We start from the raw sequence: 15,894 nt of genomic DNA, 5'->3' as shown, positions 1-15,894 counted from the left end.
AACATAGAATTAGTAAATACCTGAAATATATATATAAATACATGGCATTTATTGACACTAAGCACATTACAGTGACCAACAACAACAAAAAGATGAATAAATACCTTCAAAAAATGATTATGTAACAGGATTTTTCCAATCATAGTTTAAATAATATTAAATATACCGAAAAATAAATGAATGAATGAACTTATTCTTGTTTTTCCTGACTTTTTGTGGCTCATGTCATTTGTGTTGGGTTAAATTTAAAAGTTAAAAAGTTAAAGTACCAATGATAGTCACACACACACACACACACACACACTCACGAGGTGTGGCGAAATTACTCTCTGCATTTGACCCATCACCCTTGTTCGCCCCCTGGGAGGTGAGGGGAGCAGTGAGCAGCAGCGGTGGCTGCCCCTGGGAATAATTTTTGGTGATTCAACCCCCAATTCCAACCCTTGATGCTGAGTGCCAAGCAGGGAGGTAATGGCTCCCATTTTTTATAGTCACCAAAAATGATTCCCGGGCGCGGCCACTAGTACCAGACTGGCTTGCAATCTTTTGGATTGCCAGCTTTGCACAGACAAACACAAATACCACTTCAGCACAATTGATAACTATAGCAACGGCCCTTAAGCATAAGAGTTGGGTGATAATATATACATAATTATTCTAACACCGGGAACCGGTACTTTTCAAACACAGTATAGCACCGTTTCTGATTCATTAGTACCGCGATACTATACTAGTACCAGTATACCGTACAACCCTAGTTCAAACTTGTAAGTTTTAGTAGACTCTACCTGGAAGCGCTTAAAGCTGCAACATGGCTGGCTGGGAGAAGACACAGTCTAAGTGGAGGCACGTCAGAAAGCGGCTTGAAAATGATCTGTAAAACATAATCTATGCAACATTTTGACTAAAGAACCACCATTACATGTTATGTAGACCACAAGGAAGTGTTTTAATGTAGAATTTTTTTTTTGAAAATTACTTTTTTTTTTAATTTTTTTTTTTTAAAAGACATTTGACTTTGTGTGTTCATTTTGTGGGTCAAGGTCTGCTTGCTGTCCATTGTTGTGTATTCTTTCAATGTAATAGTCATAACGCTGCTCTCCTGCTCCCCAGTAAGCTGGGTCCGTTCATCGCCAAGCGCCGCACGCCAAAGATCCAGGAGCAGTACAGTAAGATCGGAGGCGGCTCGCCCATCAAACACTGGACCTCCATGCAGGGCGAGGGCATGGTGAAGCTGCTGGATGAGATGAGCCCCGAGACAGGTGATGACGTCTGCACAACGCTTGTTGTGGTGTTTGCAATTTCAAAATAACTTCACTTTCCTCTGCGACTTATTTTGGCAGCTAACTGGCTCACCGAGGTGTTTTTTTCTGCTTAGCTTAGCATATTGAGGTGCACCGCTCCTATGTCGCTTAAAATGTCACACTAGTAGGGATGTAAATAAAGATATAAACTAGAGATGTCCGATAATGGCTTTTTTGCGGATATTCCGATATGGTCCAACTCTTAATTACAGATTCCGATATCAACCGATACGGATATATACAGTGGTGGAATTAACACATTATTATGCCTAATTTTGTTGTGATGCCCCGCTGGATGCATTAAACAATGTAACAAGGTTATCCAAAATAAATCAACTCAAGTTATGGAAAAAAAATGCCAACATGGCACTGCCATATTTATTATTGAAGTCACAAAGTGCATTATTTTTTTTTAACATGCCTCAAAACAGCAGCTTGGAATTTGGAACATGCTCTCCCTGAGAGAGCTTGAGGTGGGCGGGGTAGGGGGTAGCGGGGGGTGTATATTGTAGCGTCCCGGAAGAGTTAGTGCTACAAGGGGTTCCGGGTATTTGTTGTGTTTATGTTGTTACGGTGCGGATGTTCTCCCGAAATGTTTGTCATTCTTGTTTGGTGTGGGTTCACAGTGTGGCGCATATTTGTAACAGTGTAAAAGTTGTTTATACGGCCACCCTCAGTGTGACCTGTATGGCTGTTGACCAAGTATGCCTTCCATTCACTTGTGTGTGTGTGTGAAAAGCCGTAGATATTATGTGACTGGGCCGGCACGCAATGGCAGTGCCTTTTTAAGGTTTATTGGCGCTCTGTACTTCTCCCTACGTCCGTGTACCACTCCGTACAGCGGCGTTTTAAAAAGTCATACATTTTACTTTTTGAAACCGATACCGATAATTTCCGATATTACATTTTAAAGCATTTATCGGCCGATAATATCGGCAGCCCGACATTATCGGACATCTCTAATATAAACCGCTATAAAATTCCCGATGGTTAGTATTACCGTTCCAAATTTTACTTATCGTAAAACTGATACTTGGATGAACTCCTGATACTGCAAATTTTTTCCTAGAGTCAGCTAGCGCGCAAATAGCTGGCTTAGATGCTAACATGAAAACAAGAGTCATTATCGTCTTTCCCCATACATAATACCTTTTTAAACTAAGATATTAAATCTGGACATGTCTACAACAGTAAGTGAACCCACCTGACATCACTGCTGTTTGGCCTTTATCCTTGAGAAACAGTACAAAACCTTTTAAAAATTCAAACAAAAGTTGATGAGCGTACTGTATTTAAACACTCAACAATATTGGTTTTTTTGTCTTTAAAAAACAACCAGTTTGTGTACAAGTACTTTTTGAGAACATTCAACAATACAGATAATGAAATAACCATGATAATTTAGGTCACAATAACCCTGATAGGACATTTTCATATCATTACATCCCTACAACAGTAACATGGCGGCTGTTTTGAAGAACATTATTAAATGTTTATTCTGCCTGGCAAGATTATATTTAGTGTCTTTTGTTTATTTGTTTATTTAAAGAAAAACTTTGTAAAAAAGGTTTCAGTGTGTTTTAGTACTTTTGAGCACATTTAACAATACCGTAACATTAGTGATCATTTAATAACAATAATAAAATTAATTATCTTTATTATAACCTTTATATGATTTTAAAAAAAAAAGTGCGTGTGTGTGGGCAATGCTTACTTAATGGGGACATCGCTCTGTTTACACAGTCACCTTTAGGGGACCTCTGACGGTATGGGGACAAAAAAACAGGTCCCCTAAAGGGAAACCTCTTAAAATGATAGTCAGATCCATTCTGAAGATGCCTAAGTGATTTTTAAGCTTTGGCCCATAAAATATTTTTACTGGTGAAACTTCCTATAAGAGGACAGCTGTATTCTGAGGATCATGTCATATTTAATTTGAATTATTTTTTTTTTTTTAAATGTTCCTCAGTAGTCACGTACAAATTTGTGTGAATTATGCAAAATTATTATTAAAATTGTGTGTGTGTGTGACATCCAAACACTCTATGGCAGAGGTGTCAGTCATTTTCACTGAGGGCCACGTCGCAGTTATGTTTGGCCCCAGAGGGCCGCTTCTAACAGTGAATACTATTACACCATTTTTTTAATGCATTTTATTAGTAGATTTATTTTAAAACTAAAATGTAAGTTGCAATAATTTCCCCTAAAAATGTACTGTATATTACTGTAAATGTAAAAACAGTACTGCTGTTTTTTTATGGTAAAAAAAAAACGCAGCTCAGTTGCCAGAATTATACTGTAAAATTTAAATTTTTTTGTTTTTTTTTTTACTGTAAATTAAAAAAAACTGCAATTTTACAGTAAAATTGAGCTGTCTGTTTTGCTTTTTTTTTATTTTAATTTTTACCGCAAATCAACTACATTTTTCGGTGTATTACTGTAAATGCCAAAACGGCACCACAGTTTATTACAGTAAAAAAAAAGTAATTTTTTTTTCATTTAGACAAAAATGCTGTAAAAACCACAGTAAATTTCACAATTTTACCATGAAATCTATTGCTACTTTTACATTGCACAGTTTGATGGATAACTTGCTTTGAAATCATTATTATTAGTATTTATTTCTATTTTAAAAAAATGGTTTGAATGTTTGATAATATATTTTTGCATAGACAATATTTAAATTAACATAATTTGCAATTACATGGAGTACATGTATTTTTTTCTCCCAAAATAGAAAGAAATAATACATTTAGTAAGAAAAGTTACAGTACTTTATTGATACTTATTATTTCCAGGCTTTTGAGGGCCAAATAAAATGGCGGGCCACGAGTTCTATGGTACGCGGGCTCCATCTAGTGGTACGCCGAAGAATCACTTGATTAAAGTAAACTGTTTTATTATCCGATAATTAAACACAGTGTTACTGCTCAAACTGTGTAATTTTACAGTAGCCGATAATAAATATGCTTGTTAAATAAAACCTCTTCCTTGTTTTTGATGAATAGTTAGGCCTACTATGCTATTGTATTTTAATGTTGGTCCTTATGGTGGTATTTGGGGAGCCAAATGTTTTGTGAGGTGGTACTTGGTGAAAAAAGTGTGACAACCCCTGCTCTATATCAGTGTTTTTCAACCTTTTTTGAGGCAGGGCACATTTTTTTTCATTAAGAAATCCGAAAACACACCACCAGCAGAAAACGTAAAAAAATTAAACTCCACCAGGTCGTTGTGCCTTATTTTGAGTTTGTTGGTGTTTTCCTGCGTGGAGTGCTTTAGTTCTTGTCTTGCGCTCTTATTTTGGTGGCCCTTCCTGTTTTGTCGGTGTTTTCCTGTAGCACTTTCATGTCTTCCTTTTGAGCGCTATTCCCCGCACCGGCTTTGTTAGTAAGCAAGGCTATTTACGTTGTTGCTATCCTTCTTTGTGTGGACATTGTTGATTGTCATGTACGCCGTGGACGCCGTAAGTTTTTGCTGTCGTCCAGCATTCTGTTTCTGTTTACTTTGTAGCCTTTTCCTTTCTCTTTCGTTAATTTTTGGTTTAAGCCTTACATAACTTTTTTACCTTGCATGCTGCCTCCCGCTGTGGTCTGCATATTGGAATCGCAACAAACCATCCTCGTCTCACTCGACACATTCCGACTTTTTCAAAGCAATTAACTACCAGCTGCCACCTACTGACATGGAGTGTTACGTGGTTACCCCTGCTCAGTTTTACACAGCACAGGCACTAAGCAACGGCACATTATTTGCAGATTATAACTATTGATTTGCCAAAAATATTTTTTGGACAATATCTCACGGCACACTAGTGGTTGAAAAACACTGCTCTATAAAACATGACCATATGGATATGAACGTTTAAAACCATCAAATTCCGTATGGCGAGAAAATGACCTCAATACATGCAGTTGTTACAGCATTTCCCTTTTTGCGTAATCTGTCATGATGCAAAACTGTGCGTGCGGACAGAAGAAACAGCTTTTTAGTCTTTTAAAAAAAATTTTTTTTTTTCATTTATTCATTTATTTCATGCAATGACATTAAATAAAAAAAAAGTACAAGGTAGACAATACATAATGATATAAATTACAGATGTCCGATAATGGCTTTTTTGACGATATTCCGATATTGTCCAACTCTTAATGACCGATTCCGATATCAACCGATACCGATATATACAGTGGTGGAATTAACACATTATTAATGCCTAATTTTGTTGTGATGCCCCGCTGGATGCATTAAACCATGTAACAAGGTTTTCCAAAATAAATCAACTCAAGTTATGGAAAAAAATGCCAACATGGCACTGCCATATTTATTATTGAAGTCACAAAGTGCATTATTTTTTTTAACATGCCTCAAAACAGCAGCTTGGAATTTGGGACATGCTCTCCCTGAGAGAGCATGAGGAGGTTGGGGGGGGTTGAGATGGGGGGGTGGGGGATAGCGGGGGGTGTATATTGTAGCGTCCCGGAAGAGTTAGTGCTGCAAGGGCTTCTGGGTATTTTTTCTGTTGTGTTTATGTTGTGTTGCGGTGCAGATGTTCTCCTGAAATGTGTTTGTCATTCTTGTTTGGTGTGGGTTCACAGTGTGGCGCATATTTGTAACAGTGTTAAAGTTGTTTACACGGCCACCCTAAGTGTGACCTGTATGGCTGTTGACCAAATATGCCTTGCATTCACGTGTGTGTGAAAAGCAGTAGATATTATGTGACTGGGCCGGCACGCAAAGGCAGTGCCCTTAAGGCACGCCCCCAATATTGTTGTCTGGGTGGAAATTCGGGAGAATGGTTGCCCCGGGAGATTTTCTGGAGGGGCACTGAAATTCGGAAGTCTCCCGGGAAAACCGAGGGGGTTGGCAAGTATGACTGGGAGACGCAACTGCTCTGTACGTCCGTCTACCACGTTTTAAAAAGTTATAAATTTTACTTTTTGATACCGATAATTTCCGATATTACATTTTAAAGCATTTATCGGCCAGTAATATCGGCAGTCCGATATTATCGGACATCTCTAATTCTTGTCTTCATGAAAGAAAGGAATCTATATGTGTTAAACATGCTTGTATTATCGTTGAACACCTTTTTAACTTGTTAACAAAAATGTCTCTTTCATAATTAAATAAATATAAATGATAGGCTCCAGCACCCCCCGCGACCCCAAAAGGGACAAGCAGTAGAAAATGGATGGATGGATGTATATGAATGGGGTAGATCCCCTCCACTTGGTCAATTGAGAAGTAGCTGGCCTGCAGAAAGTGTGTGCACCCCTGCTCTACATTGAAAGGGTGTCAACCCAAACATGGTTTTTCTGACTTCTCGCGGGCGTCTTTGGCTGCAAAACAAAGATAGCGACCCATTGAAGGAGGGGCCGCTCACGCCTCACTGATAACACACACTGGGATCGGCAGTTCGAAAAAAAACAACTGACGACACAACCCGAGCGGGTGTCTGTCCATGAATTGTTTAACGTGGACCCCGACTTAAACAAGTTGAAAAACGTATTTGGGTGTTACCATTTAGTGGTCAATTGTATGGAATATGTACTGTGCAATCTACTAATACAAGTTTCAATCAATGTCTATTAAAGATAATCTGTGGTAAAGTTCCCGACGGTTAGTATTAGCATTTCAAATTTAAGAACGGTCAAACAGTGATTTGATAAACCGCACTTTGATAAACTCGTGGCACTGTACGTTTTGTAAAGTGCGCTGATTGCTAGGTGGCGGCTAGCATGCTGATCGCTAGCGATCTTGAGTACTAGACTCTATTAACGTCTTTTCCATATTTCAAACGTCATTTCTACCATGAATTGATTAACGTGGACCCCGACTTAAACAAGTTGAAACACTTATTGGGGTGTTACCATTTAGTGGTCAATTGTACGGAATATGTACTGTACTGTGCAATGTACTAATAAAAGTTTCAATCAATCAATCATACCTCCATCTAAACTTGCATAAACACATTGCGATATTGACTGCCATGGAAAACCATATTATGTGTCTGTTCAATCAATCAATCAATTCCTTTATTGTCATTGTCATAACACTTAAGTCATACATGTCAACGAGATTTTGTTTGAGCTTTGTCCAGCGGCATAGAAACTGCATTGAAGTGCAGGTTGACCATAGTTCACAGTTGAGCATTGTCAGGAAGATGGCGAATAGAGGGGCGTGGGGGTGGGAACAGTCAGATGTCTGATGGGTGTTACGTTGATGTTGCAGCAATGCAGTGTCCAGAGCACAATTATTGAGGTGATGAAGAGTGAGGTAATGAGATGGTCCGGGGCAGCAAAGGGGCAGGCTGTTCATTTAGCAGTCTCACAGCCTGGGGATACAGACTGTGAGACATTCTGGTGGTCCTGGCGCGAATCGATCTATACCTTCTTCCAGAGGGTAGCAGGTTGAAGAGGCCATGTGCTGGGTGGTATCTGTCCTTCAGGATGTTGTGTACTCGCTTTAGGCAGCGAGTTGTGTACATGGCACTCATCTCTGGGAGTATCGTCCTTGTAATTTTCCCCGCCGCTTTAACCACTCGCTGGAGGGCCTGTTGGTTCGCTTTAGTGCAGCTAGCAAACCGCACTAAAAAGCCGTAAGTGAGGACACTGCTGATGGCACAGTTGTAAAAGTTAACCATTGATTTCTGCGGAATGTTTGCGCATTTTAGTTTCCTCCAAAAAAAAGACTGTTGGGCCTTTCCGACTGTAGAAGCAGTGTTAATGTCCCAGCATAGATCTTCTGTTATGTTCACCCCTAACAATTTGAAATGCTTGACCCTTTCTACTAGATTGTTATTAATTAAAAGTGGAGGGTGTTTGCTCTGCCCTTTCCTGCGGAAGTCTACAATTAGTTATTTTTGTTTATTATTATTGTTTATTACTGTATTTAAAGATAAAAAATGTTTAAATACATTTCAGTGTTTTAAGTACTTTTTTAGTACATTCAGCAATACGGTGATCATTTCGTATTTTTACATATACAGTACAGACCAAAAGTTTGGACACCTTCTCCTCATTCAATGCGTTTTCTTTATTTTCATGACTATTTACATTGTAGATTGTCACTGAAGGCATCAAAACTATGAATGAACACATGATGATTTTCCTTAGGGAACTCTCCTGAAATAATCAAAGTACTATATATCTATCTATGTGGAGTTATGTACTTAACAAAAAATGGTGAATTAACTGAAAACATGTTTTATATTCTAGTTTCTTCAAAATAGCCACCCTTTGCTCTGATTACTGCTTTGCACCAGTGTTGTCCCGATACCAATATTTTGGTACTGATTACCAAAAGGTATTTCGATACTTTTCGCTACTTTTCAAAATAAAGGGGACCACAAAAAATGTCATTGGCTTTATTTTAACAAAAAATCTTACGGTACATTAAACATATGTTTCTTATTGCAAGTTTGTCCTTAAATAAAATAGTGAACATACTAGACAACTTGTCTTTTAGTAGTAAGTAAACAAACAAAGGCTCCTAATTAGTCTGATGACATATGCAGTAACATATTGTGTCATTTATCGTTCTATTATTTTGTCAACATTATTAAGGACAAGTGGTAGAAAATGAATTATTAATCTACTTGTTCATTTACTGTTAATATCTGCTTACTTTCTCTTTTAACATGTTCTATCTACACTTCTGTTAAAATGTAATAATCACTTATTCTTCTGTTGTTTGGATACTTTACATTAGTTTTGGATGATACCACAAATTTGGCTATCAATCCGATACTAAGTAGTTACAGGATCATACATTGGTCATAATTTAAGTCCTCGTGTCCAAGGACATATTTCCTGAGTTTATAAACATAATATGAATTTTAAAAAAACGAAAGATTTTGTGATGCTAAAATATCGATGTAATCATAGTAGTATCGACTAGATACGCTTTTGTACTTCGTATCATTACAGTGATGTAATAGTCAGGTGTAGATCCACCCATGGCGTTTGTTTACATTGTGACGCCGGTGAGCTACGGTGTGTAGTGAACCGTGTTTAGCTATTCCTCGTCCTGCAGGGATGATACTTGTAAGAAACTTACTTTATTTGTCGCCATGGAGGCGAGGATTAGTGATTTAGAAGTAGCTAAAACACTGAAGACTGAGGATGGACTTTAGCCGCTAGCTAGCTAGCTAGCTATGTCTTAAAACACCTCTTCCTGAGGGTGTTTCAGTGTTATAACTTCACCTTTATCATTAGTTTTAGGCCAAAATGCGTCCATTCTCCCTTTTCTGTCTACATACGGCGTCTGCTTGTAAGTACTCTGTGATTGTGCGCTGCTGAACATGCTCCTGTGCTCGTAAAACCAGCAATGTCACGACGTGACGACGACGGCGGCTGGGGGATCGGTACTTTTTAGAGGCGGTATCGTACCGAATATGATTCATTAGTATTGCGGTACTATACCGTACTGTCAGGTTCAAACACTGATGACATCTATTAAACAGACGAGAAGCAAGGAATCATGCAGAGACAGAGTTCAATTTGGCTCAATTGCGGAGATGCGTGTTTTGGTCTGTATTTTAGTTACAGATCCAAACTACGCTCTAAAAGTCCAGCCCGCGTGCTTCCTCTATTTATTTGGGAGGTCCCTGGTTACATCACTGAAGCTGTCGCTGAGGGAAGGAGGGTAATCTCGACAACTCCAGTTAGACACAATATATGATTATACAAAAAATGCGAATGTGTTGACGCTGGTGAAATCGCCTTGTCTCTGCTCTGTCTGCGTCACGGCGGTGTTCGGCCTTGGCAGTCAGCAGGCCGTTCCTGGACACAGACACTGATACCAGACGGGCTTGCAATCTTTTGAATTGCCAGCTTTGCACAGACAAAGAAAAATACCACTTCAGTACAATTGATATTAACTATAGCAACGGCCCTTAAGCGTAAAAGTTGTGTGATAATCTATACATAATTATTCTAACACGCACAACCCTACATTGCACACTCTTGGCATTCTCTCGATGAGCTTCAAGAGGTTTTCACTTCCCAGGTGTGCCTTATCAGGGTTGATTAGTGGAATTTCTTGCTTTATCATTGGGGTTGGGGACCATCAGTTGTGTTGTGAATGAGAAGGTGTGTCCAAACGTTTGGCCTGTACTGTGTAGTATCAACACATTTTGTTCTTTTTCTACCCACCAGCTCCTCACAAGTTCTACATCGGTTTCCGGTACGTTAACCCACTGACTGAGGACGCCATTGAGGAGATGGAGAAAGACGGAGTGGACCGAGCTGTGGCCTTTACACAGTACCCTCAGTACAGCTGCTCCACCACAGGTCCCACACACACATTATCTACTGGAACTTGACACATACTGTACCTACTGTACATAAACACCTGCGCCTGAGTCAATTTCACCTGGTTGTGTAATAATATGATGACAAACATGTTAAATTGTTGCCATTACTCACATTTTTGAAGGGATCCACCAACATATTAGTGTACGTTACAGGTGTTTACAGAAAAATATTAGAATGATTCTTATAGAAATGAGAGACATTGTTATTTTATGGAATATTGAATGCATGTGTAGTTGCAGTTAAAGTACATCATGTCTACACTTGCACGATTCAACAAATTAAGGAGTAGAAAAAAGCAGTTTATTAAATCAAATTGGATTTGGTAATTGTTATTTTAATAGAAAATTTAACCTAACCAGTACTATTACAATTAAATTACGGGTAATAGTACTGGCAATGTCTATTGTTTTGGCATGGCTCAGATGGAGCGGCCGGGCTGAAACTCAAATCCAGTTTCCGCCATCGCAGTCACTGACGTTGTGTCCTTGGGCAAGGCACTTCCACCCTCCTTGCTCCCAGTGCCATCCACACTGGTGTGAATGTAGTTTAAATGTAGAGAATGGCTTCTTAATGGGAGACTCTTTAAGTCACTAGAAAGTGTTTTATGAATATAATTCACTTCACACTTAAATGATGTATTTATAATGATTCTGATATTATCATTATTATTATTAATTGATTTTTTGATAAATTAATTAATAAAGCTAACCACTATACAAACACATTAGGAATAAATAAGCTCTGCGTCTGCCTACTCCTTAAAAAATGTGTACGTAACTGTAACGTTGTAATTATTTATTTATTTATTTCAAAACAGTACTACGTCAATAATAATAATAATAACACAATTATTATTTTATAATACATTTATTTTTGTATTAGTCATTATTAATAATTGATCTGTTGATAAATTATTAATTAATGGTAATCATTACCAGCACCATTACCAAATAAAATAGGAATAAATAAGCTCTGCATCGGCTTGCTTCTTTTTAGACATGTTAAAATGTGTACGTAAATGTAACTTTGTAATGATTTATTTATTTATTTAAAAACAGTACTACTACGTCTTTATAATAAGAATACAAAAAATATTATTATTTTGGAAACATTTATTTATGTATTATTGTTAATAATTGATCTGTTGATCAATTATTAATGGTAATCATTACCAGCACGATGACCATTACAAAATACAATTGGAATAAAAAAGGTCTGCATCTGCCTACTCCTTTTCAGACATGTTAAAATGTGTACGTATCTGTAACTTTGTAATTATTTATTTACTTAAAAACAGTACTGTCTTAATAATAATAATAATGATAATAAAATTCTAATAATGACAACATAATTATTACTTTATAATACATTAATTTATGTATTATGTATTATTATTATTATTGCCATTATTAATAATGGATCTGTTGATAAATTATTAATGAATGGTAATCATTACCAGCACCATGACCATTACCAAATAAAGTAGGAATAAATAAGCTTTGTTTCTGCCTACTCCTTTTCAGACCTGTTAAAATGTGTACGTAAATGTAACTATTTATTTATTTAAAAACAGTACTACTACGTCTTAATAACAATTATAATGACGACAAAATTATTTTACAATACATTAATGTATGTATTATTATAATTGTCATTATTAATAATTGATCTGTTGCTAAATTAATGAATGGTAATCATTACCATCACCATGACATTACCAAATAAAATAGGAATAAATAAGCTTTGTTTCTGCCTACTACTTTTCAGACCTGATAAAATGTACGTAAATGTAACTTTGTAATTTATTTATTTAACAGTACTACTACGTCTTAATAATAATAATAATAATAATAACAATTATAATAGTGACAACAAAATTATTTTACAATACATTAATGTATGTATTATTTATTATTATAATTATTATTAATGATCTGTTGATAAATTATTAATGAATGGTAATCATTACCAGCACCATGACCATTACCAAATAAAGTAGGAATAAATAAGCTTTGTTTCTGCCTACTCTTTTTCGTACATGGTAAATTATGTATATCAACTTTGTATTTATTTAATAACAGTACTACTTAGAAGTTATTTGAAAGTAAATGGTAAAAGACCACAAAAAATGACATACAAACAGCAAGGAAAAATAAATGAATAACTATATGGTTATATTACTCCCAGACATGATCAAACAGCCCAAAATGTCTGTTTCCCCACTTTTTATTTAAAATAGTTAAAACGTTACAAAATCATGAATTCAACTCTATTTTTAGTAATATTACTTTAAAAAGATCAGAATATTGTCCATATTTGCTTGTTGCTAATGGGACTTTTTTTTTTCTTGTTTTGCCTGCAGGCAGCAGTCTAAACGCCATCTACCGTTACTATAGAAACAGAGGTGACCGGCCCAAAATGCGCTGGAGTGTCATTGACCGTTGGCCCACACACCCTCTGCTGGTGGAGGTTAAGCGCACACACACACACACACACACACACACACACACACACACTTTCCTTAGACTGCCGAAAAATGCCTACCTCTTTAGGACCACCCTTTCTAGATATATAAAGATTTGTATTTACAATATTAATAATATATAAAACCTATGCAAATATAAAAAAGGTAAGACTTTACATTTATTTATTTTGTTGTTGTTTGTTTTTTAATCTTCATTATTTACTTTGTTATTACAGTATGTCTCTATATACATATTTATTATTATTTTTTTAATACATTTTGGCTAAAGGGGGCACATATCAATTTCTTACACACACTTATTACATATGTTGGCCAGAGGGGGAGCACTTCAAATTTTTACACACACTTATTTCATATGTTGACCAGAGGGGGAGCACTTTTAAAACCGACACACAGTCAATTTTGAAAAATCCCTCCTTTTTGGGACCACTCATTTTGATAGATTTCACCACCAGGGGTGCAAATGAGACATTCTCTATTAGATGCAATGGTTTTCCGTATTGGGACCATGATTTCGGTCCTAACTTGTTCGCCGGTCCTCATATGGACAGTACTTTTCCTTGTTGATGTCTCAAGAAGGGTAGAAACACAAGAACACACACACACAAATAAAGCAGGTAGAACATTGAAATAATGAGAAGCATTAGATTTACAAAAAGTCATTAAGGCTTAGTGGCCACATGTGTGGACAGCACCTTTTAGCTCTTATTTCCAAAATTGTGTACACTACTGAATTGGGGTCTTATGGCCGCTTATGTGGACACTTATACTGCCATCTGGTGGTGTCAGAAGAGTATAACATACAATGGAATTTGGGAAAAAAAAGTGTAAAAATAAGAATTAGCATGTCACTAAACATGAAGTACTCGTTTGTTACTTATGGACTAAGTACATCATATCAAAAGATAATTCTTAGTTTTTTTTCTAATTAGGGTCCAATAAGCCCATATAGCAAAGAGAAATTAAAAAAAGCATGTAAACAAACCGCTTGGACCTTAAGAGGTTATAGCAAATGATGAAGTGAAAGCAACCAAGGCAAACCATTGTTTGTATTTTAGATGTCAGTGTGTAGTTTTTGTAGAAGGAAACATTTTTGAAAATATGAATACGTTTTTGTGTGTGTGCTTGCAGTGTTTCGCAGAACATATTAGTAACGAGCTGCTGAAGTTTCCAGAGGAGAAGAGAGATGACGTGGTCATTCTCTTCTCGGCACATTCCCTTCCTATGGCTGTAAGTACAAGCTCAACTCTCCTAATTTGACCTGTACACGTCAACATTGTATCCTCTGCTTTTGAAGACACACCCACTACTTACCTCGGTAACACAATACAAGTGATACAATTGGAATTACCATATTTTCCCGACCATAGGGCGCACCGACCGGGTTATAAGGCGCACTGCCTATGAGCGGGTCTAGTCAGGTCTATTTTCATACAAAAGGCGCCTTTTTAAATAGGACGCTTTAAAGGGGTCATATTATTATTATTATTATTATTATTGTTTTCTAAATGTAAAACACTTCCTTGTGGCCTACATAACATGTAATGGTGGTTCTTTGGTCAAAATGTTGCATAGATTGTTTTACAGATCATCTTCAAGTCGCTTTCTGACAGTCTCTTCAAGATGCGCCGTTTTGTGGGCGGTCTTATTTACGTGGCTCACCTTCGACAGCGTCTTTTCTCCGTCATCTTTGTTGTAGCGGTGTAGCGTGCAAGGACGGGAGTGGAAGAAGTGTCAAAAGATGGAGCTAACTGTTTTAATGACATTCAGACTTTACTTCAATCAATAACGGAGCAGCATCTCCTCATCCGTGGCTCACTAGTGCAACAACGCCGGAAATGTGAAAAACCGTCCGACCGGAACTCTCTAATAACTAAAGTTCCTTGGGTGAATAATGGAAACTCACTACACCGGTATGTTTTAGTTCTTTTATGGCGAGTTTACTGACAGATATAAGTAAGAACTTTACACTACTAATGGTAACAGCGGAGGATGAATGTCCCATAACAAGAAGTTAGAGAAAAAGAAGAAGCTTATCGACTTTGGTGTCGCCACGGACTACGAAGGCGGACGCGTGCAAATTTTCAGGACTTATGCAGATCCCAAATACAGATCAGCAGGTACCAGAACGTAAGAGAAGTTGCTTTTGCAAAATATTGTGAAACAAAACGCCAGATAATGTCTTACCTTATATACACACACCATAATAATACTCCTATGTTGAAGCACAGTACAATCCATCAAGTGGTGCGGCTTCATAGCTTACCAAAGTCGTACTAAAACATTTTGATAGATTTTTGAGCGCCGTGTGTAATGTTCTATATTTTCAATGGAACATTTAAAATGTTGGTGTTTACTTGAGTCATATTGGAGTCTACACGTATCTCTTATGTGTGACTGCCATCATAATGCAGTCTACACATCTCTTATGTGTGACTGCCATCTACTGGTCACACTTATCATTTCACCATGTACCAAATAAAATAGCTTCGAGGTCTGTAAGCGCAACCAAAATTATTCCGTACATTAGGCGCACCGGTTTATAAGGCGCACTGTCGAGTTTTGAGAAAATGAAAGGATTTTAAGCGCACCTTTTTATAGTGCGGAATATACGGTAGTTGAATCGACTTCAGTTGATGAAGAGTAATGGATGTTTGCTGTTGTGTAATGTGTGCAGGTTGTAAACAGAGGTGACCCATATCCTCAGGAAGTAGGAGCCACAGTTCAGAGAGTTATGGAGAGGCTAGGACACTGTAACCCTTACAGACTGGTGTGGCAGTCCAGGGTAAGC

At 37.2% G+C, this 15,894-nt stretch overlaps 1 protein-coding gene across 2 annotated transcripts in view; it reads left to right on the top strand.

Annotated features, from left to right (window-relative positions):
- fech (ferrochelatase) overlaps positions 1-15,894 on the top strand; it is a 36,458-nt gene that overhangs the window by 4,062 nt on the left and 16,502 nt on the right. For both annotated transcript variants that reach the window (XM_062031646.1, XM_062031647.1), the window contains exons 4-8: positions 1,114-1,262; positions 10,460-10,594; positions 12,981-13,087; positions 14,235-14,333; positions 15,781-15,888. In XM_062031646.1, coding sequence (XP_061887630.1) covers positions 1,114-1,262; positions 10,460-10,594; positions 12,981-13,087; positions 14,235-14,333; positions 15,781-15,888 — 598 coding nt within the window. The remainder of the gene's footprint in view (positions 1-1,113; positions 1,263-10,459; positions 10,595-12,980; positions 13,088-14,234; positions 14,334-15,780; positions 15,889-15,894) is intronic.

Source organism: Entelurus aequoreus, linkage group LG21 (assembly GCF_033978785.1).
Source record: "Entelurus aequoreus isolate RoL-2023_Sb linkage group LG21, RoL_Eaeq_v1.1, whole genome shotgun sequence".
Classification (NCBI taxonomy): Eukaryota; Metazoa; Chordata; class Actinopteri; order Syngnathiformes; family Syngnathidae; genus Entelurus; species Entelurus aequoreus.
This window is presented reverse-complemented; position numbering and strand designations above follow the sequence as displayed.